Here is a 25,835-nt window from a genome sequence, read left to right as displayed (position 1 = left end):
TAAATTATTACAACTCAAAATCGGAGATCGCCAATACCACAAGGTTGATCTATTTAAAAAAAAATAATATTATACTATCAAATTAAACAAATAATGAAAATATTTCGCAAGAATTTAAAAAATAAGTTATTTGAATATATTTTGCCAAAATGTTAATTCAAACCCCTTTATAAAACTCACGATTTTCTAAGGCTAAACATATTTGAACTGCTAACCCTTTGTATGACCCCCATAACAAAAAAAAAACCCACGGCGCCTTATTGCTTCTTTGGCGTGGCATGACAGTTTTGGTTGAGTTTAAGTAATGCCATTGGTGTATTACTTTAGTTTTCTTATTATTTTCCGTCTAAATTATATATAACCTTTTTTTTGTTACTCTGTTCAATGTAACCGGATAGTCTAAGGCTATTTACTTTAACATATAGAAGTATTAAATAAACACAATGGATTGTATAACGAGATTCAAAGTTTTTATACACGCTTAGTGGTACAGGGTTCTAAAAAAAATGTCTTTATTTTTATTAACGGTAAAATCAATATTAAACATTTCCAGTTTTTGTTTTGAAAATATTTCAGCTCGTATAATTTTAAATTATCATATGTTATATGCATCCTGACTATCAAGATATCCTACCTACATTTCTCACTCTATTGTAAAAGTACAACATTTAAAAAAAAGCTAAAAATGTCTTTTAAAATATAATCTTCTTATGTTAACTATTAATAAATATGAAATTTACTGATAAACATATTATTCTGTAACACGTTTAATGTTTTATAAGGAGTAACAATGTTGTTAATTGTTATGTTTTTTTTCTAACTATATGTAGTTTATTTTAATAATCACTCTGTCTTTTCGTATATTTACCATATAGTATGTATCATGTATGGTCCAAGGAGATAATATCAGCTATTAGCATTGGTACCAAGGCACGGGTTAAGTCTACGTGGCAATGCGTTACATTAGTTTTATCGTATAAAAATCAAGTGATTTTTATAATATAATGATTAATAAAAACTAATTTCCATTAATAGTGTTAAAATTATCCGGGCGAATTTCTTTGTTGGCTTTTTCTGTTTTTTTTATGAAGCAAATTTCAAACAAATTTAATTAATGCCGCATATTGAACAAATTAAAATAAATTAGGCGCTACACGTTTCCTGCCACCCTCACGCTATAATATCAAAGTTAATATCTTTTTACCTACCGAAATAAATACGTGACAGGATTGAAAAAATAGTACGTGATTCTTAATTTGTTAGCATTTATGTCAACCCAATATTGAGCCGACGGAGTAATTTATTTTACCGAAGAAAACCGTTCTGTATGTTAATCTCTATACAGGATCATCATATAACCGTTGTCACTAAGTATCGTTTTATAAGATTTTCAGTTCCAACGTTCCGAAAAACATGTTTTTCGAAGAAAAAAGTAATTAAAAGTGCACAGCTGTCGGCACCAGCAATTTTACATCAGCTGTATCACACTTATGCGTTAAGTTTTACATATGAGACATAATGACAAGATGAATTCTTAGAACATTAAACTTATTAAAACAAAATTTGACAATCTCTAATTTTTAAGGATGATCTTCTTGTTTTGAATAAAACTAGTAAAATATACATTTGAAATTTATTTATTTATAAAATGTTGTTAATATAAAAACATTTAAATTAATTTCAAATGATGTTAAGCAAATGTTTAAATATTGTTTTAATATAGTTGTGTGTATTGATATGTATAGATAAAGATCAAAAGAGAAGTACAAGGTAACATATAAAAATATATTTTTGTACAACACATACCTTTATATGTTACATAATAACTCGAAGCCGGTCATTATCATAGCTGTTATTATATTTTATAAGCATGATAATGCTACCGTAAGACAAAATTATATTAGAGAACAATGAATTATAGTAACAATTTCTACCAGATCGGGTTTCATGTAAAGATAAAATAGTGTTTCAGTTTTGTATAATAAATTATTATGTTTTATTAGGATTTGACGGACACATTGTTTTAGATTCTGCGTAGAGTATTTTTTTTTATTATTAAAATATAATACGTCGACAGCTGATAACGAATAAACCATGAGAGCTTATCACACTGAAAAGGTTCAACGGGTAAATATACAGAATAAACATACGATGTATTGTAAGCTAGCTAGCTTCATTTTATAACTTATCAGCTGTTTTTTGCTGAACAACAAATACATTTTGAATTAATAATGTAATATTCTAATGCAGTGGATCAATACATTTTTTATACAAAATATGTTTGTTTGCACTTTGTTATCAATTTAAACTTATTCTAAAGTAATCATTACAGATACAATTATCCTATATTATTTTAAAATTATTGATGGTTTATAATAATAATTAAAAAAGTCATTCATAGTCCTAATAATTTGTAGTTAAAATTAAGATATTGTATTATAATATATTTACACCAAACTTTTTCAACGTATAAATTATATTAAAATAACTCATGCATGGAGATTTTATTAGGAGACATTTTCGTTTATCGTCTCTATGTAGAATATGTAGTTATGAATTATCATGTTTAAATAATAAACGACCGAGTAAAAAACAAAAATAATTGAAAAATTAGAGAATCGACTTTGTGTAATTTCAAAAATAACCTGAAAATAGAGTTTGTTTAAAAAGGGCCTATTGATTTAACATATGTGTTATTTTTAAAAGTAACGCATTTTGATGGAACGCGCACTTATTACATTAACGCATTAACTTTATCCAATGGTATTATGTTTTTGTTGTAAACAATGTGTAAATAAATTTATACGACAACAATACTAGCTATTATGTATATAAGGCAAGTGCATATACAAAGTATGTACACAGGTAACATACTTTTACGAATATATTACACATAAAATTACTTACCGAGTAAGAATATGTTTATATATTTAAAATATACTACTAGAACAATAAATTTACCCTTTAACTAAGATTGCTAAGCATGGGTGTATTATTTTCGCCTATACAATGCGCCGTGCAATGAAAATTAAATATTTTTAAACTAAATTTAATTAAACATTTTTCCCTGTACAGAGGAGGCACAGTTGGGTTTTAATGGCTCGTTAAGTAAGTAGGATTAGTATTTTAGCCGGAAATCAAATTTAATGTACACAAATATTTTATTATAAACATTCTTAACAGTATAAAACTATTTAAATAATTAGAAATTTGTCTGCCAATTGTGATTTTATGGTAATATTTTTTCAATAATTAAAAGCTTGTAAAAACTACTCTAAGATATGATATTTTTAATATGTGGGTATGTCAGTGGTATTGACATACATTAGTTTGTTTTTTTAATAGTTTATTATACCTATTAGTTAATTATAATAACTTTATTATTATTATTTTAGTGAAATAATTAGACAAAATATTATGTTATAATAATTTAGCTGCGTTTTTAAAAAGTAATCATAATAGTAATGTTGTTTTGTGATAGACCCTTATAAACGGTAAACCTAAATAGTACCGGTATAACAATGTTTTTTGGCAGTAAATACTTAGTGTATATAAATAATGGCTCAACAATATTTTAGCAAACAATATGTTAACGGCATTCAAACAATATATGAATATTATTATTCTGTGCTATTTTTAGTAAACCTAAATATTATAGTTTATTGCATTACGTGTAACTATGACTATTTTTGTTCGTGTAAAATTTACAAAAAAAATGTATATGTTAATTAATTCAAAATTAAAAATGTTTCTAACGTGCTTAGATATCGTGATATCCATAAAAGAAATGAACCTTTAAACTATTTTTTGTTCGTTCTTTCCGTGTATGGTTAACATTGTAAACTATACAATAATTAAAGTGGTAGATGTGCGGTCAATATTGCTCTAATGCAACTGAGAAATCTCACATTCGCAGTAACGTTTCTAATTCATTATTTTCTTTGTTCTTCATAGTATCGCCTCTTACGAGATTGTTTTCTTTGTAATGTAATCACTGAAACCCTGTGAGCGTGCTCGCATATTATAAAATTCACCGTGTGGTGTAACTGCACGATTTCAAGGGGCTTAGTAATTTGATAGACATGGTCTTTTTTTTTATATAAATAAAAACGTACGGGACAATTATAATTTTTGTAGCATACCAATTAAATGCATAACACGGATACATCGCATAATAAAAATTGTAGGTATTACTAATTATTACTACTGGACATTTTTCAAAAACCATTCCATAAAAGAAGAAAAAAGAAAAATATTTTGAGCGTTGTATGAACGACAATAAGTTTTTTTTACACTAAAGCCGGTGTAATTTTCGAAAAACATTTTCATAATACTCTTTTTAGATTGCAATGTGTTACAGTAAGTATTATTCGAAACGACATTTGAAGTCTGGTACGTGAAGTAATATCGAATACTGCATTTTATTTGTATGCCCAATAGCCATCACATGATGAACTAAAGTGAAAAGCTCGTAGGCCGTGCTATATTATGTACAAATAAAATAGTGTTCATATCTTTCATAACTTCTTACTATTATAATGAAATGATTTACAGTTATATATTTTTATACTCATACATTTAATATATTTTATTACACACCTATTGTATTTTTTAATAAAGTAAATTAGTAAAATTAATTTTCCCGGTGTTCTGGATTGTATTAAGGCGAGCAGCGTAGGGTAGCAGACAAAATAAAGGAAGAGAAAAAAATTTAATAAAAAAAACATATTATTAGAAATATCACTAAATAAAAATATCAAAAGAAAAAAATGTAATCATCAAGCATACTTGATAGTTGATGTGCACAATACATAGACACATAAATTAAGCATGTGTTTATGTTTGTTTGTGTTGTGTACCTGAGAGCTTATGACAATATAAATTTCGTCATTAAGTTCAACCATAATTAGCAACAGAATGTTAATCAAGATTATTTTGTGTATATAAAACATTATTAGTATTTTGCTGTTAAAAAATTGCGGATTATAAATGAATCGATCACGTCAAAAACAACATAGTGGCTGTTATTAAAAAAACGATTTTTTGTCAATCATTTTTTTTCACTTGTTTTATTTTTAAGATAATTGTTAGTCATGTATGTTTTTTATTGATTTAACTGGTAGTCTTTTTGAAACTATGAATTATCAATTACAGATCCTTAAAACAAATTTAAAAATAGGCGATAAAGCAAAAGAAGTTAAATTTTAGACAAATTAATTTCTTATGGCTAGTATCGTTTTTGAAGCAACCGGTTCAAATGTATAAAAATATAAAATATATTTATATTCAAACGTTAAACAGAGTATGAATATGCCAGTTAAGCCTAAATTATTTTTTTACAATTGTGGACAACTCCGGCGTGCATTATACGCTGCGCCCTTGGTTTTTTGACAAAATTCCACAACATTATTATTATCTTGTCCAATAAAGATTTAAGAAAAGTTTCAGTCAACGATAATATTCCACCCTGAATGTCTTACAAGTTATAGTTTTAAAAATGTTTTATATTTCGAATCGAAGATTCGGTGTACTGTGCTTTGGAATTCGAGTGACCAACTGGAACACGGTAGTTACAGGAGACAAAGAGTGAAGGCCAATTATAATTACTCTAGACACAATCTACATTCAAAATACCGCAGTATACATAAAACACTAATTCGGAATTCATTACTCAAGAAGGTGGAATAACTCTTCATTGTTAAAGTTGCCCGTGTACTACTACTGCTGCTGCTGCTGTACGTCAACAACTACCTAGTGCTAGAGGACCGCTCACGGCCGACAAGTTTTCAAGTAAGAATACATTTAAATTCGTATTTACTCAAAAGCTGCAGAGTACCTGTTTACACCGAGTTTTATTTAATTAAAACTGCTAATAAAGACAATTAAACGCGTATAATATATACCGCGAACACTACAAAATTTAGTAAGCTGCGCTCTTATTTTTGGATGCGTTGCACAGTGTAGTAATTTGTACTTGAACTATAATATCATTATCATGTCCACCGTTCCTCTCTGTTTTCGACCGTGATTTAGCAATGTCGCCTGTCGGAAAATCAATTAAAAACAAAATGGCGTTTACGTAATCCGATCTTTGACTGTATTGTTTCGGGCACTACATATATTATTATTTTTGGATTTTGGGTATATAATCCGGAACCCCATAACGATTTCGCGTAGTGCTATATTCTTCTTTTATGTATGCATTTTGTACGTGCTGTCATTTATTAGATAGTGACGGCTATAATAATAACATTACACTGGCATGACATTCGAATGTATAACAAAGAGTTTTTTTGTTGATAATATATTGTACTATGTATACTTGCATAAACAAAAAAAAAAAAAAACATCTAGGGACGTTCATATATTATATTTTTGCTTTTATAAATATTATATTTCCGAAGGGCTTACAATATAAATAATACATATTATTATAGTATAAACTTCAAATCATCGAAATTCGCTAAAAACGCACAGTGTAATATTATCTGTTGTTTACCAAAAATATTGTATACGCCTACCATTTTTATTTGATTTTAATAAAGCTGCAACGTTATTTAATGTGTATTTGTATTGTTATTATATTATTATTATTATTATTTGTGTTGCTATTATAGGTGTATTGTATATTTTTTATAATATATAACAATTTCAAAATCATCGAAAAATAAAAATGTTTGCATAACTACAATTACAATTTGACCCTACATGGTGGTATTTTTATCTGATATGTAATTGCTTTCTGGGATAATGTAAAAGACAAATGCGCTGGAGCGTTTGATGTAAAATATAAACCAACATTTCTACATATTGTATAAGTTATAGTTTTTTAATGACTGCGTCGACTGCTGACACTTGTCACGGAAACAACATTACTAGATTGATGTTCGGCGGCTGTTTTGTGAATAAAAATGAAAACAAACAACGAACGCTTAATATTTTACTTTAATTTTCCTAACCCTTGAAGTGATATCAGCCATACAGTGGCATTCCGTTGTCTTGTCATTGCTTCGAAACGTCTCAAGTTTTTTTTTTATCATTTCCATCTCTTTTTTTCTCCTATGACTCGATAGTGATGACAAAAGCTATCTGTCACATTTCTCAGCATATTATTTCCTGCGAGACATATTCACTATATTATAATATATATATATATAAGCATAGGCGCTGCAAAAATTCTACTATTTTTGTACGACAAGTAGTAACAAAAACATGCAAAATATTTTGTATTAAACTTCCTTCGTCTTGGCGTACAAGACATTATTGAAAAATGATTGATTTCAAAATGTGTAAATTATGAACACCACGAGTACTACTAAATCCTATACTACAAAAAAAAAAGAGTTGTACTTTTAAAACATGTTTGCTATATTTTAAAATTATAAATAATTCTCTTTTCCTTTACGACGTTATAAGACCTTACCGTAGTTTTTGGGCGCTATATACATTATTTTTAAGTTTTTGCCAACATTGCATTGTTTTTTTGTATTTACTTCAGAAGCGAATTAATTAATAAGCTGGGATATTATTACTGCTCACTTTTTAACTCATAAGACTTTTTTTTTTTTAATGTTAGGAGTAATTTATACTTAATGAATCAATAACATCAAAAAATATTATTTTTAACCTTATCATAGACAATAATGTTTTATTAATTTTTTTGATCCAACACTAATATTTAACACATTTTTTAAAATTAATAAATGAGTTTGACGTTGAGACAATTTTTATTTTTGTCTTTTTAACATTAAATTAAATAAAATTTTAGACTTTCTTAACATTTTATTCTACGTAATTGTTTTGAAAATGTAATTATATAATATATTTATATATATCATATAAATATATTATATGATAGATTTTTTAAAACTATTATTACATACTACTATTAATATAACTATTACTATTTTTATTTCGCATGTTATAAAAATTCAACACTGTTTAACTATCAAAGAAAATTAAGATTTAAGATGTTATACACTTAATAAAAGTTAAATGAATACAACACCAGTTCAAGACACCTATAAATCAGAATGTATTAAAACCGTAACTTATTATTATTATTATGATATTAAATGAAGTTATTGTCTTTAATTACTATGGTAGATAATATCATCTGAACATTTAACAAGCGTCAAGCGGGTTATACAACTGGGTACGTTGTCTTTGTATTTTACGAGTCTAACAGACAAAGACATTTTACTGTGAAATGCTTTTACATTGTCAATAATGAAATACATTAATCATTTATAATTTGCTTTTCATTTTTACTAGTTAGATAAATGTACAGTTTTACAAGTGTGTTTAGACAAACAGCTATAAATGTATGGAATCTTACTTCACTAAACTTTTTCATAACTATAACGTTTCTAATTAATATTTTATTTTAAAGTTAAAACTTATAAGGAAAATACAATATTTTCTCAGCTACGCTTTGAAGCTAAAAGTAAATAATGAAAAGAAAAGAAATTAGTTATTGAATTTCGTTTTTTTTTTCCTTTCGTCTTTTAATAGATTTATATAGCTCTACGTTTCAAAAAGCAAGTAAATAATTATAAGAGGTTTACTAAAATATTATAAACTATCAGGTATTTATTACAAAACGATATTATGAAATGTACAAATTATGGTACTGAAATAAATTTGTATACTATTATAAGGTCAACTGTACATTAATGTATCAATTTTGCCTATACAAAGCCCCGTTACAAGTTTTTTTTTTTAATGATATTATCTACTCATATTTTCTAGGTTTTAATAAAGTATACGTTCAATATCAATATTTGATTCACGTTTTTAAATTTTATAAAAATAATAGTTTTTAAAAAGTTACAGTGGAACTTGCAAAAACCAAAATATTCTTGGTGGTTTTTAATAATTTGCTCGTAATAATATGAGATGATAGTTAAAATAATAACGAATTTATATTTGAAATTAATTTTTTTTTACACTTACCTGTTAATATATAATCTGTATTTTAGTCTGATAATATAATTGTGTTCAATAGATATTTGTATACGGTGTACGCTAATAATCGTCATTAACGGTGAGCCCATACTTTCAGCCTACCGTTTGCTAGTTAATTTAGGTTATCTAGTTCACTACGTTAAAACTTCTGGATAGGTATCAAAAAATATAATAGTTGAAAGTGATTTGAAAATGATATCTTGACCATAAAATAATAATGATGAATTTCTGAACACCTAAAACGTAGTTTTCAAAACTAAAACGAGGTTCAATATGTAGTTTTAATTTTATTAACTATTGAACTGTTGACAACGTTATAGAATGTAATTAAAATCGATTATTCGTATATATTACATATATTTGTATGTATTTGTAAGGACTTTCATATAAAATTTTCATTCTATATAAAACTTGTCATGTTGTGATATGTAAGGGTTGAAAAAATATTGTCTACTAGACTATTAAAAATACATATGATATATATTTGCACTATTTTTTTTTGTTTTAATTTCTTTTAGCTACGCTAATTTTTAAAAAGCAGTACCTTTTAACCGCCAGCGATGTTAATGTACGTACAGAGTTATAAAAGCAGGAATTTTCAATACTATAAAAATAGCGTTTCTCTAAACAATAAAATGTTATTACTTTAACACACTGTTTGTTTTAGCTTCGACCCAAACTGTGGGGTATTATTATATGTGTTCCTCGTTTTTATTCTCCTACACAATTTTGTCGCCCGATATCTTAAGCAGAAATTCATCAGTTTATTAAATCTTAAGTTATATTTTATCGTGTTTGTCGTTTAGACCGGACGCTGAACAGACTTCGTAGAAAATAAAAAACATACTTTTTTTTTATACACAATAAAAGAATATAGTATAACATATTTAATACCAAACTCGTTTGATTTGAAAAATATAATATCATTGTTTTTGGATTTGTAAACATGTTATCATTAATTTAGAGATAAGATGTATGTATTCGTTATTAAACTTTGGCTATAAAATTGACATTACTTCAACAGCTCTAATATGTATTTTTCATTCGAATATAATACATTATAAGATATTGATAAAACTTAATTATCAGTATTTATTTTGGTTTATGTGTGGCTCGAAACGTTATAGATCAAAAACATGCTTGTTCTTATAAATCATTGTTACATTTTACAAAAATAATTATAGTTTAACATTTTAATGTAAATTAATTTCTATGGAGTAATATGCTTGAGTGTATGATAGCTAAGGCTATTATTATATTTTATTAACGGTATAGGGTAACTGACTAGGTATAGTAAATTACACGATACAAAATTGAAATACTTTTACGGACCATAATTTATAATATGTAAGTGCAACGATACACTAATGTAATGCGCGTTACTGTGTATACATAACGGCAAACTAAAAAGCAAGCTGTTAACCGATAAATATGGGCGTAATAAAGCGTGCAAAATTAATGAGATAACGGTGAACAAGTAAAGTTATACCGTGTCAAGTGTTAAGTATATGAGTCGGCCGGGGTGAACAGGCTATATTATTATGATGGACCGACCCGGCGAATATTTTTACTTAGGCAGCGGGTAACGTTTTTTATTTTTTCCTGGTGGACGTCTAAAGTATAAAAACAGTTTAGTAAACACGGGATTCACTTTGTTTTCCTCTCGCCTGTGTTTACGATAGCGCATTTTGTTCCGAAAATTAGTTTTAATATTTAATAAAACTCACATTGTACTTCAGTGCGTGTAAAAACGATTTGACAATACATTTATTATAGCATATTATAATATAGGCAAGAGCGTTGTTAGGAACGTATATTTTCAACGGAAATTCTTTGAAAATTGTGAAATGATGTCATTAATGAAATTTTAAATTAACACTAACAGCTAGATACAATATCTATTATCTATATTGTGTTTACATTGTATGATGTAAACGTTAACTGTACGCAGTGCAGTGAAGTACCCACGTTACATCATGTATGACGGTCGTTTTATCCTGTGCACTGTATGCATATACAGTACACATCCGAGTCTCGATATTTTGGTATCAAATAGATTAATGTAGCATTAACCCGGTCATGTAGCGATGGTTCAAGCGTGAGAGATAAAAATAACGTTTATAATAATAACTAATGACATTAACTACGGTGTTTGTGTAAACCCACCGTAATATGTATTATACATATAATATTAGGTCGGATATTTATAATATTCAAACCAGTCGTTTCGTCGATTTTGTTATATATACTTATTATGTTTGTTAGTCAATTTTACCGTCACTAATTAATTGTATTAGATGTCATTTATACAAATTACAATTGTTTTACTGTTATATTTTCAAAGATATTAAACGATATGTACAAGTTTAACATTTAAAGCCATATAAAAAAAAAATACTAGGTACGGTTAAAATATACGATTACGAAAAAAAGATTAACGCTACAGTTTTTAAGATAGGAAAATTTAAAATATACCGTTTTCAGATTTATAACTGAACATTTATAAGGATTTTGTGTAAACGCCTTTTGTTAGAAGAATGCATCACTTTATATGTAAATCAACATGTTTACATTATTTAAAAAAAAAAATGTTATTTTAAGTGAAATGCCTGTTGTTTACATAGTATAAAATCAGTAAAATTGTCCACAAACTGAAGTATTTCTCAGACGATGAAACGTCAACTCAAAATGCATGATTTGATCAGATTCACAACAGCTAACAGAAATTATTTTAGTTTTACAGTGCGGAAATAAGAATTTATTCGTACGATAATATGAATTATTATTATAATAATATCCGAAATCGATTCAAAGTGTACTTTATTTATAATCTTTAAGGGCCTCGTAGTATAAGTTTGTCTTTGATGACCATTTACGAGGAAGTTTTAGCATGATTAACTGAAGTCGAAATAGTCATCACAGACATCACATTGAGTGTTCATTTGGGAATGTATATTATATCCAAGAAATACATTATGTGGTTATGTTAATGTGATATATTTTTTCCTATAGGCTTACTACCTAAACGCAGCTTAAGTAAATAATCACTTTTTTAAGTCTATTTAAAAAAACAAATTAGTTGCGTTTTGTTTATATTTGTCGCTGAAAATAACCTGGTTGTTATTTAATATACTTAGAACTTGAAATTGCTTATCATCATTTTTAACGGTATGATATATTATAATAACTAAGCGTAATAATACATTTTACACTACTAGGTATATTGTATACGATTTCTTGTAATGCAAGTCGGAGTAAAACGTTTTTTTTTTTTTTTAACTAAATGGCTTGATATTTATTTTTCGAACCGCGTCAGTTAAACGTTTGAAACTAAGTTATTGGTTGAGTAATGTTTTGACAATACCGCTTTCCATGTAGGATAACTTTTTTTTGATATTTGATTTAACTAAAAAAAAAAAAAAATGACTCACCAAAGACTAGTACCAAGTACAGGGCTCTGTTGAACAAGCGTTTAGACAAAATATTCAACGAAGTCTTCATATTGTCGGCCAAATCGAATCCGGTTTATCTGGGCGCGAATGAAAAAAATCTCAAGACCACCACGACAATTTGTGTGTGTTTTTTTTTCGACGTTTCAGAGTAGTTAGAGACGTGGCGTACGCGAATAGTACAATATTATATTATTAATGACTTCTCTAAAGAGTGTCTACAAGTTATCTACGGTCAAGAAATAAAAACCACGTAGGTGTATATATATGTATACAATGTACAGGTTTACCGCGAATACACTCTAAACACCGTTCGTAAATCAAGTTATACACACATACATACGCGTGTTATGCTTATACACTATGTGTGTGTATATAATATATACTCGCACTGTTATACACACACACACACGCGCGTATATACATATATAGCTCGCGTTATGCTGTAAAACACCACGCCGCAATGCACGTTGGACGGACCGTTCGCAACGGGTTACCGCGCCGTAGTCTGAGGCTGGCTGGCTACGTTGGCGGCACTCCGGTAGCCGACCAAAAGCGCCTCCGATCTCGTGGGCTTTTTTTTTTTTTTGGAGCGTGCGACGGGGAGAGGTCCCGGCGTGACGGCAGCACGGGCGGCGGCGCACCAGTCGCTTACGGACTTGGACGTTTCCGCGGTTTTTCGCCATTTTATATTATCCCTTTTCTCTCTTTTTCGTTTCACTCGATTTTTTGTTTTTTCTACTTGTCTCGCACACTTATTAATTTCCAACGCATTCCGTTTATTTTTCGTACTATTATTATTTTTTAGCTTCGGCGCGAAGCTGAGAAGGTATTGTTTTTACAATGATGTGTTTTTATTTATTTTCGTGTCTGGACCCACGATATCTCGTAAACCGCTGAACCGATTTCTTCGTGTAGCAACTGTATAAATCAGAAATCATACCTGTAAGGTACTTTATTTGGCCAAAAATTAAAAATAGTCACCCCTTCCCCATCAAAATCGAGAAAAAAACCCAAAAAAATGTACAAATTTTTCAACTTTAAATTACGATGCTCTAAAACTTTTTTAAAAATAGTCGAAAATGTTCCAAATTTATAGTACTATGGATAAACGTTAACAAACCAAAAAAATATCATAAACCCTTTCCCTTAGACGAGATAGAATTTTTTTCTTTATTTCACTTTTTCAATCCAAGTTTTAGAGGTTTAAATCTGAAAATTAGACCAAAGGTAGATCTAAAACGGAACTATAACATATACAATTTTCTCAAAAATCTGTAGTCAAATTTTTTTTTTTTATTACGGTAAAACCCCAAAAAAGGGTAAATTTACACTTTGACCGTAGTCAGTTTCTAGGTTGCTATGTGTGTGTGAATCAACAGTCAACAGGTAATGAAAATATTTTAATTATATTGTTAATTACGATATATGGGTAACAATGACAGTACATTTTTATAGATAGACGATCAACCCTTATCGCATCCACCCTGCACAAGACTAAATATTAAATTTTAAGTATTGCTGGTCCCACGATATCTTCTAAGCCGCTATAACTGGTTTGAACATACTATCCACAGATTCGCATCGAAGTGTTTATTTAAAAGTGATTTTATCACTTTCAGTTATAATAAAATCTGTAGACCTGTGACCTCTCCGTCCCCACTATGCCCCGGCCCCACTGTACTGGCTTTTTATGTATTCTTCCAATTTTTTTTCACATTCATTTTACGTTTTATTTCGCGTACGCACCGCTATAAACGATGTATTATTATGTATAAATATATAAGTATTGTAGTAAGCGCCAAAAAGAAAAAAAAATTATAATACAAAAAAATCACGTCAAAAAAAAAATGACAACACGAGAGTCCCGGAGGCGGTGCCGAGCCGTCACGAATATGAGTTTATCCGAGGCAACAGCAGCGGTATAATAATAATAATAATCGCAACGGTTGTCAGTCTGGTGATCAAATCAAGCCGAAAAATGCGTTAAAACCTATTATAATATTGTTACTTAATCCCGTCTCCGTCTTATGCGAGTAACGTTATGATTAATATTATGGCGGTTCGGAATATATTATTACATGTATCGTTCGGCAAACATTAGACCACCGCCATCGTTTTGCGGTATTACGGGTAACTCGGGGTTCTGAGCAAATTATTTTGTATAGTGCTGAGGGAATATTTTCTGCCCAAATAGATTTGATTGAAATTCGCCGTAGTCGACGACTTATCCGCCTGCCGCTGTCATCAAACGATTTCGCTCGCTGTTTGTATAGATAAACCAAGTTAGGAGATCGGAACGGTAAATATCAAATTAAATACCGGTCAGATTCGATGTTGAAACCGTTACCATTATATTAATATACCCATTTTAGTACGAGAAAAATAGAATGGATTGTAAACAAATAACTGACAAATTATTATAATAAAGAAAAACAAAGGGAAACGTTGTAAAATAGATCTTATGGTAGTATAATAAAAAAACTATTTATACAGACTTCTTGTTACTGGAATAATAAATGTATACAAAAGGTCTAATTGTAAAGTTTCTGAAAATTTTTTTTTTTAAATCCCTTGATAAGCTTAGAGAAGAGAACTCTCAAGTTATTATTGCGACGTCAGCACATTTCAAAAGTATCCGTAGGTGTGAATTTAAACTACATATAACTGTATTTATAGAATTGCTAACTCATTTATATATATATATATGTATATATAACTAATAATTATATACATAATAATGTTCAGATTACTGTGCGTCTTAACATGCTTCATATGACATAAAACAATACCGGGCGGATGGATGTAATATCAGCCATTTATAAAATATATATATCCATATAAAAAGATTTGTAGTATTGTTGTATGCAGTATTATAAATTATTCAGTTTGGGTCGAGTAAACGACCTTTTTTTCGCAACAAATTATTTCGCTAGTGCCTAAAAAACGGTTCACAGTAAAAATTTCGTCGGTCACCCGTTTAATGATATATAGTTAAATTAAAAAAAAAAATGCAAATAAAATGGCTGATATATATTTATATTTAGGATAAAAATCTAATGTTTTCAACAAAACGTATCTGGTGTTTAAAAAAATTCAAAAAACGCTGTATACTGATGATGTACGAAAAAAATATTATCGCTGGACTTTGGCTGCATTCGTAACGACTAGGTTTTTTAACCTAACCTAACGGGCAGAGTTTTGTTTTGTAACATTTAAACTGATACTGAAGTTGGTATTTATTCTGTGATTAACTCCCAACATAAATCTTTGGTGTATTTTGTAGTAAGTTAAATATCTTAATTAATCGGGCGTGTGATCTAGGACTACACTTTTAATACCTCCAAGTGTAAGACCAACCTTCGACCGTAGCCCTAATCCTATTAATTCCGTTTACCGAATCAAAAGAGTTGCACAAGCTAACTATCAGTTAGTAAGAAGTATTTAAGTAGAATACACTCTATTTTAACTTCAAAGGTTTTGTACTGCTTTATAGCTAAATCTATTATTGAGAACAGGTTTGTTTCGTGGGAACATTTTACAGAATCTCAACACAGTCAGAGCTTGGTCAGCTTGGGAGAGTGCTGAAACTTTTTCTTTGATTTGCTATTTATTCTTTAATATTTTAACAACTCCACCACACTTGCAGATAGTCGTGAAGTGACCAAGACACCTGTTCTTTGAAAACTATTCTCCTTCTATGACTCTTTTGGTTAAAGTTACCATCCATCCATCCATCCATCCCTATATTCTATACTATTGTGACCGTGTCCTTTTCAAAGTTTTCATCCACCAGATGTTGTGCACCGCTTATCTTTCTTATATACCTCTTATTATACCGCTTTTATCCACTTAAGAGTAAAAACTATTAGATATAATTTCAACTTTTATTAAATACGTTTTTTATATAATTTTAATGGTTACCAATAATTGTGTACTTTGCAACCTAATCTAACCTAACCACTAATCGATATAATTGTTTATTTATATTACATTCATTAACTTCGCATGATACTTAAAGATAACGCAATGAGACGGAACGAATTATGAGTGGAAATACATTGTAATGCCATTATGAGTCGAGAATAATTGTTTCGAGTCCAAAGTAAATTAAGTAGAAACATAAAAGCCTTTTTAATATTATAATGATTGATCGGTTGGATATTACAAAAAGGAAACAAAAGCAAGACCGGCAACAACAGGTATCGAGATTTAATGGTATGTATAATTTCAAAAAAGGTTAAAATTGCAGGATCGCTGAGAACGGATACTAAAGTTAGTATTAAACATGTAAATGAATAAAAACGGACAATAATTATTGTGATTAATATAAAAACTTTATATAGCAGAGTAAAGAAAACTACATCATAGATATAAATGGCGAATTAAGTGCCTAATCCCACTCATGAAGTGTAAAATATATTTTTAAATATTTTATGGTAAGAAAATACATAGATGTCGAAAACACAAGGCCGACAAAGTATTGCAAATCATTATAAAGAAATACAGAACTATTCACGTTGTTTTGAACGTACTTCAATAACAAATGAGAAGCTTGTTCCATAAAAGAGCCCCAGTGTAGAGAGAGTAACTTTTTTAATTACAAACTTCGTTAGCCTAGACTCTATCGCATTTGTAAATGCGGGTTATGACTTTATACGACATACATATATTGCCGGAGACTGGGGAAAAATATGTGTTACCCTTTAAATTGTCTTCACTCGCTGTGTTCTTAGGATTATAAACGTTAACATTAAAATAATAATATGTCTTCTATTTCAATACATCTACATATCTATAGGTATAGTTGTCTTCCTAGAACAGATTGTTAATCCCTTGAAATGAAAAATTATTCCTTATCATTTCGAATTATCACTCAGGTTTGTTTTTTTACTTCTTCCATATGATGCACATATAGTTTTATATTAGATTGATTGATTAAATGCCTAGATTACTAAATAGTTTTATTCATATATTCTAGAATAATTTTTTGTTGAAATACCAAGTGAAGAACAAAATAGAAGCTTTTTTTTACAAGTCATCGAACCAACTAAAAAAATAAAGTTGATGCGGTATCATATGCGGGTACAATTTTTTAAAAAGGATAACCGTTTACGATTTAGGTAAACTAACCGAGAATATGATTTTGAACATGCACGGAAAAGTTAGCAATTCTTTTGGGTACCTATCTAAAAAGACTATAAACAGTATAGCTATATCCACATTCAAGAAAAAGAATCATATATTGTATTGGAAAAATAGGATTAGCAATCAGCAGTGGTCCCTTAATATGGCTAAAGCCATAAGCAAGATCTTTTTTTAACCAGTCGATACAATTTTAGATGATACACTTACCACTTAAAAGTGCAATAATATCAGTAATATCAAAGGGGAAACGTTTGTTCACATTTCACAAGTTTTTTTGTTTTCATATTTTACTTGCTTGTGTATTTTTGTGGTGTAAGATTTTTGATAATTATAATGTATTCCTTGTGTTGTTAACAGCCGATTGACCGGGTATTGCCGTCGAGTCCAACAAAACCGTTACCTAGGCAACATGTACTCCATCCATGCATTTCATGTCATAAAGCTATTCAGCTTTGTGCACGAGGGATGTCTAAAAAAAAGTCAGGGGACATCTGGACATTAATGATCTCACCGTGGGGGAATTTATAATAATACCGTGGCCGGTACGTGACATAAGTCACAAAACCGGGTCATGTTCATATTTTCACGGTCCAAAAAAAAGAAAAAAATATGTACTTGAAATAAATATAATAATAAAATAAAAATAATTTGTCATCAGTTGCGCTGTATTAAAGTATAATGATTACACCGCTTTGTAGCAATAACGCATAACGCTCGTGCGGTTTTGGTACGTGAGATACGGGTTGTATGTTATAAATGTATAATAATATAATGTATTTATATGTCTAACAATGGCTTTAGGGTTGGTACCTTAGTTTGAACTCATTATATATTCGTAATAATTACGTTACAGTACCTTAAAAGTGCGTTTGTAATTTTCATATAATTTAAACGTTGTCTGGTAGTCAGTGCTCCTTTGTCAGTGGGTTTATATTCTATATTTCCATGTCAAATCATCTTACACAGTACATTAGTATTTTTACATATTTTTTTTTTTTTTGAAATACGTAAATATTTTATAGTATTTTTATTATAAAATACTTTAATATGCTATAAATATTTATAAATAGCATACAATTTTTTACCATGTAAATTCTGTTACTATTTATTATTTTTAAAAAATTATGCATGGACCTACTAAAAGTATTATATATATATATTCTATACACCAATGCAAGATTTATACATTTTTCATTTACATTTGTATGAAATTATTTCTCGGTGAACTATTTTAGTTAATATACATAGAATTTGTGTATAAAAATATATATACCGTTAATTCGTTTAATTCCCTACACTATTTTTCGCTTAAAATAATTGAAATTTTGTAGTTATTCTTTGTTAAATCATTTTTGTTTATGTTATAAATTATAATATTACATTCATAGATTATATTAAATTTTTTACCTTTTTTGGTATTTTTTAGAACATTATCAACTTTTGAGTTAATATATTATGTAAAATACTCTATTACCCTTGCGCATTACTTAACCCACGTTCACTTCCCGTCCTAAATTATATACTTAATAATAACTTTAAAACTATTTGTTCAAAACTAGCTGTTATTGACCAGTCAACATGTATAGCCAATTATTTTTAATTTAAAAATTCAATTAAATATTTATGTTAGTATTTAAGTTTCAAAAGTTTCAAAAGCTTTAAAAAATACTATTTATTATACAATTTTAAATACTGTCAAATATTTTAATATAGCATTAACACATTTTTTTTCATAAAAAAAAACTATTATAATATCAACTATTTTAAGAGAAAACTGGTGAGGGCATTAAAATAATCAATCGGTTAAAATTAATATTATTTGTTCATATCGGTAAAACAAAAATTTGGCCAAAATAAAAAGAAAGTCTTCGATTTTTAGGTTACCATAGCTCGGTTTTTTTAGAACTGAACTAATTTGGCATCAATACAAGTTAGTAGGCTAAAACTAATTTATTATATAGGTCTGTCTTATTGCTAAATTAATCAACTTTGCTACATGTGCATTAAGCCCGCAGTTAACTGAAATTGCTACTCGTATTTTCTTTTCTGGTTGGCCACTTCAAAGAACCTGTAAATCGAGAATAAAAATGTAAATAATACATGTAGCAAAGTTGATTAATTCAGCATGACGTTGTCATTGCCAAATTAATTTAAACTATAATCATTCAACAATAAATTATGTATTGATTGAAAATTTGAAATTAACAAATACTTTTATAGTTATGGTACACGTCGTGTATATGTCATTGAGGTCTTGTACAAAAAGGTTGGTATTGTATACTCGATTGTAGTTTTTACTTGAATTTATATGCCAATCTTTTGTTTTCTCTACTAGAGATGTTAAATCGACTTGACAACAGACTATATTTTCATCAATCATTTTACTACCATAGTGCGCTATTTATACACAGCTGTATTATTAAAAAGGAAAGCAATATCGACTGCAACGAGTTATAATTTTCCTGAACATGATTTATAGTATTATTACTATCGAAACACTTCTCATGTAAGTAACATGGATATAATATAATTTATTTATGTGGATATTATTTGTTGGATTCAGATTAAGTGTTATATTTTTATGCAGTCCATTGTCTCAAGATTTATTTCGTATAACACATTTTTTTAAAAGAAGCACTAATGTTTTGCATACTATTGTAGTTTAATTCGTTTCAAGAGTATACACGCTTGATTGTTTAAATTATCCAATAATAGATAATATGCTTCATGCTTTCTTTAGATTTTTAGTTTACCAATTTTCTAGCTCCCATTTTGTAAAAAATATTTATTATTTTATTACTATGTTCAAATAAAGATATATTTTAATAATAGTTTAAAAAAACAGCAATAGTAAAGTATATAAAAAAATTATTATTCCTTTACGCTGTCATTTTGTTTCTGAAGAAAACAATTCGAAACCATATGCAATAACCTGTATATTTTAATCATGTTTGACTGTTACGGTGGTGCATTATGCTTAGATCACAAAAGTTTTCTGTAATGGAAGTATAATATAATACACAAATATTACTGTTGTTGAGTATAAGCGATTGTAATTTAAATTATGAATTAAAAACGATTAAAAAAATAATCATCGACCATTCCAACACAATTTAATTCAAACCACTAAAATGTTCATTTAAAAAGACAATAATCTATTGTTCATATGTATTTCTCAGAAATAAAATAAAAGATTCTGTTTATTGATATGACTAGTATAATGTCAACATAACCCTAAGAGCACAAACCCCTCTGGGTATCTCCTACTATGTATCCAGCTGACACTCATAATAGGAACTTGACGACAGGAAGCACATTGATTTGGCTGCGAGCTTCTTATATTTTGTCCCATTCATACTCTGTTAATGGAAACCAATGATCTTGGGAAGTACCTAACCATTGAGACATTGACGATCATCACATGGACCTTGCTGGATAGAAAATATAAACTACGTTGAAAATATTAACGACTAAAAGCTAGGGAAACACTATCTACTAGGTTAAATAATATAGAAATGTTGTGTACTACTGTTTTTACTTTTCAAGACCATTTTGGGCGTGACCTGTGTGTAGTTGTCGTAATGACTCTATAGAAACTACTAGCTTCGGTTGTCGGTCATCAATTCCTGATGGACATGCTATTAGGGGCGAATATAACTACCAATTCCACTTCAAATCAATTTAATCAGAGGTGGCAAACCATGATATATTTTTGTAACTGTGACTTGTTGTTGTTCTTAATAGACGCTTTGGAATGATAGAATTACCTTCAAATCTCTGCGTCCTCTCAGTGGTTATAATGGCATTATGTTGTCCTTGGCTGAGCCTAAGCTTATGCGTCATTCGTGACGTTTACTGGAATATTACATTAGGTAGCTTTCCGGAAATAAGCTCAAATCTGTCTTAATGAATAATACACAATCGATTTACAATCTCGAGACCAACAGCAAAAATAAATTCAAAACGTGGATGTTAATATACACCCATATACAAATAGTTATCAATATATGTGATAAGAATGTATTGCTAAGTATTACCTGAGGCGACAGGTTGTTCAATTGCGTTAGGGAAACTTAATTGGTTCTGCATGTAAGCACTTTTGCGAAGGTTATCGACAATGTTGTTTATCGAATTCGGTGCTCAGTAGGTACATACCATACTTCACTTGCGAATAAAATATAAATACATACAAAACAATTTGATCATCGCAACTTCCGACAAAAAATTACAAACACATGCATTATTACTAATATGAACGAAGTGACGAATTATCAAAGCATCGTTGTAAATATATTTTATTGTGATGTATAGATGTTAAGACAGTATCATGTTATACCAAAAACGTCAAAGTAATATTTGATTGGTAAGCTAACAAAATATATTTTTCTTCTGCATAGTTCTTGAATTTATTTACCATGATTTTGGTCTCAAGTTTTTAACAACTAAAATATTATAATATCCGAAAGAGCCTTTAAGGCTAATATTTAAATCGATTCAATTTTTGATACCCTTATAAACGCGTTCTTCGTTTTGATGTTTGAACTCTAAAAATTCATTAACTGCTAATTTAAAACAACATTTATGTTGAGAAATTAAAAAAAAAAGTTAACAGTATGATTTTTATTTTTGAAAAATACCGAAAATATTAGCATCAGTTGAATAAAATTATAAATAATAATAATAATGTTATAAACTGATCGAAAATGTTTTAATTTTCGTTGTTAAAACCAGAAATTTTGCATTTAAAAGACGTCTTGGCTTAAAGTTATCTTTCTAAGAAAGTTATTACATTTTATAATACATTTTTATGTCTTGTTCCACGGAGCACTGTCCGCTCCTTTTTTTCGCCTCGATTCCGAAAACTTGATACCATTTGAAATATTTTTCGTTGCTTTCACTTGGTTTGTGACAATGGTAACCACGGCACTCGAATGGTAGGTGATGATTACTTTTATGTTTTGGCCAAAAGTTTTTTAGTAATTTTTTAATAATTGGCCTTAAGCGATTTATTGGGAAAACGTTCACTTGGCTAGTTATTTTGAATCAATTCATTAACTATTCATTTAAGTTTGTTCGTTGTGAAAACAACACATAATTTAAAAAATTTAACATCCCCATCCCTACCTCAACCTCATCCACATCCTCAACCTCGACCCCATTACCACCCTCATCCCCATTACCTCCCTCACCTCCATAAAAAAGTCAAAAATCCGAAATTAGTAGTTTTGGGTTGATAATGAAATATTTTTAGAAAGAGTAAAATGAGTATACCCTTATTTTAACTAGGAAGGAATAAGATTGCAATATCATATTTCATTGAAAATAGTGAAAACCAAAATAGAGTATAAGTAACTTTTAAATAATTTTACAAGAGAGTAAAATTATATATATATTTTAATTATTATTCTTTGGTATTTATTCATTAGTTGTCTTCAATATATTTTAGTTTATAATAAATGCAACACTATAAAATAAAAAAAAGATAGAAAGTGATAGGTTCTTTCTTAAATATTATTTTATTAGAAATTTGTTTTTGAAAAAAATATCACCGTATAGCTGTTGTATTATTTCGGTTATCATCTCTTTGTTTGATGAAGAGTCTTCAATTCCTTTGTAAATGTTGGTAAGTTAATACTTTGAGATGTTGAAAGACAATAGCTTATTGCGAGGCTTCATCTGCTTATGATGTCATAGTTAAACAGCATTTTACTAAGAAAAGTTAGGTTTCATAAGGAATCGTATCCGATTTCAAGGTAATATTATGTAGATGAGAAATTCGCTAAACGTATTTAAGTTGTAAAATTATTAACAAATATCTTTAGTATGTGTAGTATTAGTTACTTACTTAAATGTGCTAAATTCATAAAACATCTAAATTCGTAATGGAAGAATGCAACAAGTTTTTATACTTTTTTTATATACTTTGACTTATTAGGAGTTATTTTATTATTAAGATAATAATGCGAATAAGACGTATACATAATTAGTAGAAATTGAATTATATTATTACTAGATTAGGGTAACCTAAAATCTATTTATTTTTTATTTGTATTATTGCACTGCCTAAATTGGTTCTAATACTCAAAAAATGAGTTATTCCAAACTCGGAACAGTTTCGTCGATTTTAACCCGTGCAATTTAAAGTTGAGTTTTCTTTTTCAAAAATAAAAAGCTGAACTTTTGCTATAACTTTTTCGTTGGTCAATCCTCAATAAGTATAGAAATGTAATTTCTGAAGAGAATATTTTAAGAAGATTAAAAAAGAGTGCTTTATTATTATGAGATAGTTAAATCGTTATTAATAAGAAACTGTTTAAAACTTGAAAAAAATGAAATAACTTTCTTTTATTTTAAATACTTAACTGGTCGATTACCGATTTTGAATAAATAGTTTTAAAGTTATTCAAGTAAAAAATTTAGGACGAAAAGTGAAGGAGGGTTGAGTAAATGTACAGCTAAAAGTAACTCTAAACTCCACCCATTCTCAAGTCCTAAATTATAAACTTTAATAACTCACTATAGTCAATGTTTTAGAAAATTATACTTAATTTAAAATTGAATTGAAATATAATGTTAAAATATCAAGTTGATAAGACACTAGAAAATACTAAAAATCATAAAAATTTGAATACTATTGTCTAACTGTGATATAACATATTAAACAACAATTTTTCCATAAAGAAAAACTAAATATTAATATTATTTTAAGAGAAAACTGGTATACGACGTTAATTAAATCACCTGGTATTGAATTTCGTATTTTTTATAAAGTTCACAATATCAGATTGATGTAATTAAAATTTTTTTTTTTTTCACTTCATTTTTTTTTAAATTAAGTTGAACTACCATCGTTTTCTTAACATTTACATATATTTACTTTTCCATCAAAAAATGCTAATTCCGTGGTTTTTTGGATTTAAACACCATAACTTGTTAAAAAAATTGAATAACGCTACTCGTGATATTGTAACGTCTATTAGTTGATCATTTTACAGTTTTTTTTTTAATGCAAAGGTGCTTTTAACCATACTTCAGTCAAAACAAACAAATATCACTCAATTCCTGTTGTTTTTTACTAAAAGCTTTAATTGGTCTCAAATATAAATAATATTTTGAGACAATAAATAGCCTAAGCCACCTGGCATGATGAAAAGCACCTGGGCTATGGAGAAATGTTAAGGTATTATGTTTTATACTTAATTCAAGGATCTCTTTGTATTAATTTCTATGCTAAAAAGTGACTACTACTTATTAATAGTTTTATATCGTTATATTAAACTATAATCAATTATCATTAACTATTGACCAACAATATTTATTAGGTATTTTAAATTATAAAAAAACGCTACACTACAAAATTTATTTTACTGGTAAGTTAGCTGGGTTTGTTATCAATAGTTAAAAAACGAATTACGGTGAGTGAAATCGAATTACACCATATTATTCTACGCCATAAAATACACAAGGATAGACTTTTTTTTTTAAACAAGTTGTTCTAGGTTAGAGAAATACCTATTTCTTTTAAAAAACGCAGTTTTTGTGTTGTATATTTTTTTGTTAACAGCTATTTTATCGACTGATTATAAAGCGGCAGATAATAAAGTACATTTTATTAAATCCTCTTAAAGTATTCAATTCCGAGATAACACTTCTATGGTTGTGAGTTTAATTGGTAAATACTAAATTCAGTCTCAAGTGTAACAATCTCTTTGGGCAGGATATAACAACACAAAATATTATTAAACTCACAAATGTGACGGAACTTTCGTCACCTGCTGTCTTATTCATAGTATTTGCTTTTGCGACACGTGCTGCTGCTTGTAAAATTAATTAAATCACAAATTCCAGCTACTGTATGTTGTTGCTAGTCATTAGTAAATTTGATTTTTACCGAGCCGGTCTCATTACTTTACTGTATGAATTATATTTGTTGTATATATTAACTAATAATTACTCGTTCAGTTGACGCATCACGCACACAATATATTGTATAAATTATACGACGAGCATGTGTTCAAAGATGAGTGATAATAATTCAATAACATTAACAATATTGATAGTACAAAGAGTAATTGCCCTTGTAGACCGTTCATTTAACATTGTTTGCCTATTTAACAACTCTATTTTAATTGTATAATATGTCTCCATTATTTTATTGTAGTTGTCGCTTACTGTTGATAGTTGTTGAGAAGCAAGTTGTGTTTTCCAATCTAAGTTTTTTTGAAAACCCAACTAAAATGTTTAGGTCTACAAAAAAAATATTAGGAATGT

The 25,835-nt window shown here is 28.5% G+C and overlaps 2 protein-coding genes across 2 annotated transcripts in view; both read right to left on the bottom strand.

Moving 5' to 3' along the window:
• Positions 1-12,919, bottom strand: part of LOC126845727 (zwei Ig domain protein zig-8-like) — a 146,099-nt gene extending 133,180 nt beyond the window's left edge. The window contains exon 1 of the mRNA XM_050584578.1: positions 12,399-12,919. Coding sequence (XP_050440535.1) covers positions 12,399-12,468 — 70 coding nt within the window. The 5' untranslated portion in view covers positions 12,469-12,919. The remainder of the gene's footprint in view (positions 1-12,398) is intronic.
• Positions 1-25,835, bottom strand: part of LOC126845729 (probable protein BRICK1) — a 195,687-nt gene that overhangs the window by 161,399 nt on the left and 8,453 nt on the right. The window lies entirely within an intron of this gene.

Source organism: Adelges cooleyi, unplaced genomic scaffold (genome assembly GCF_023614345.1).
Source record: "Adelges cooleyi isolate 19-005CV unplaced genomic scaffold, UGA_ACOO_1.1 ACOO_flye_CR_arks_rails_tigmint_CR_PRNA_8, whole genome shotgun sequence".
In the NCBI taxonomy this organism is placed as follows: domain Eukaryota; kingdom Metazoa; phylum Arthropoda; class Insecta; order Hemiptera; family Adelgidae; genus Adelges; species Adelges cooleyi.
This window is presented reverse-complemented; position numbering and strand designations above follow the sequence as displayed.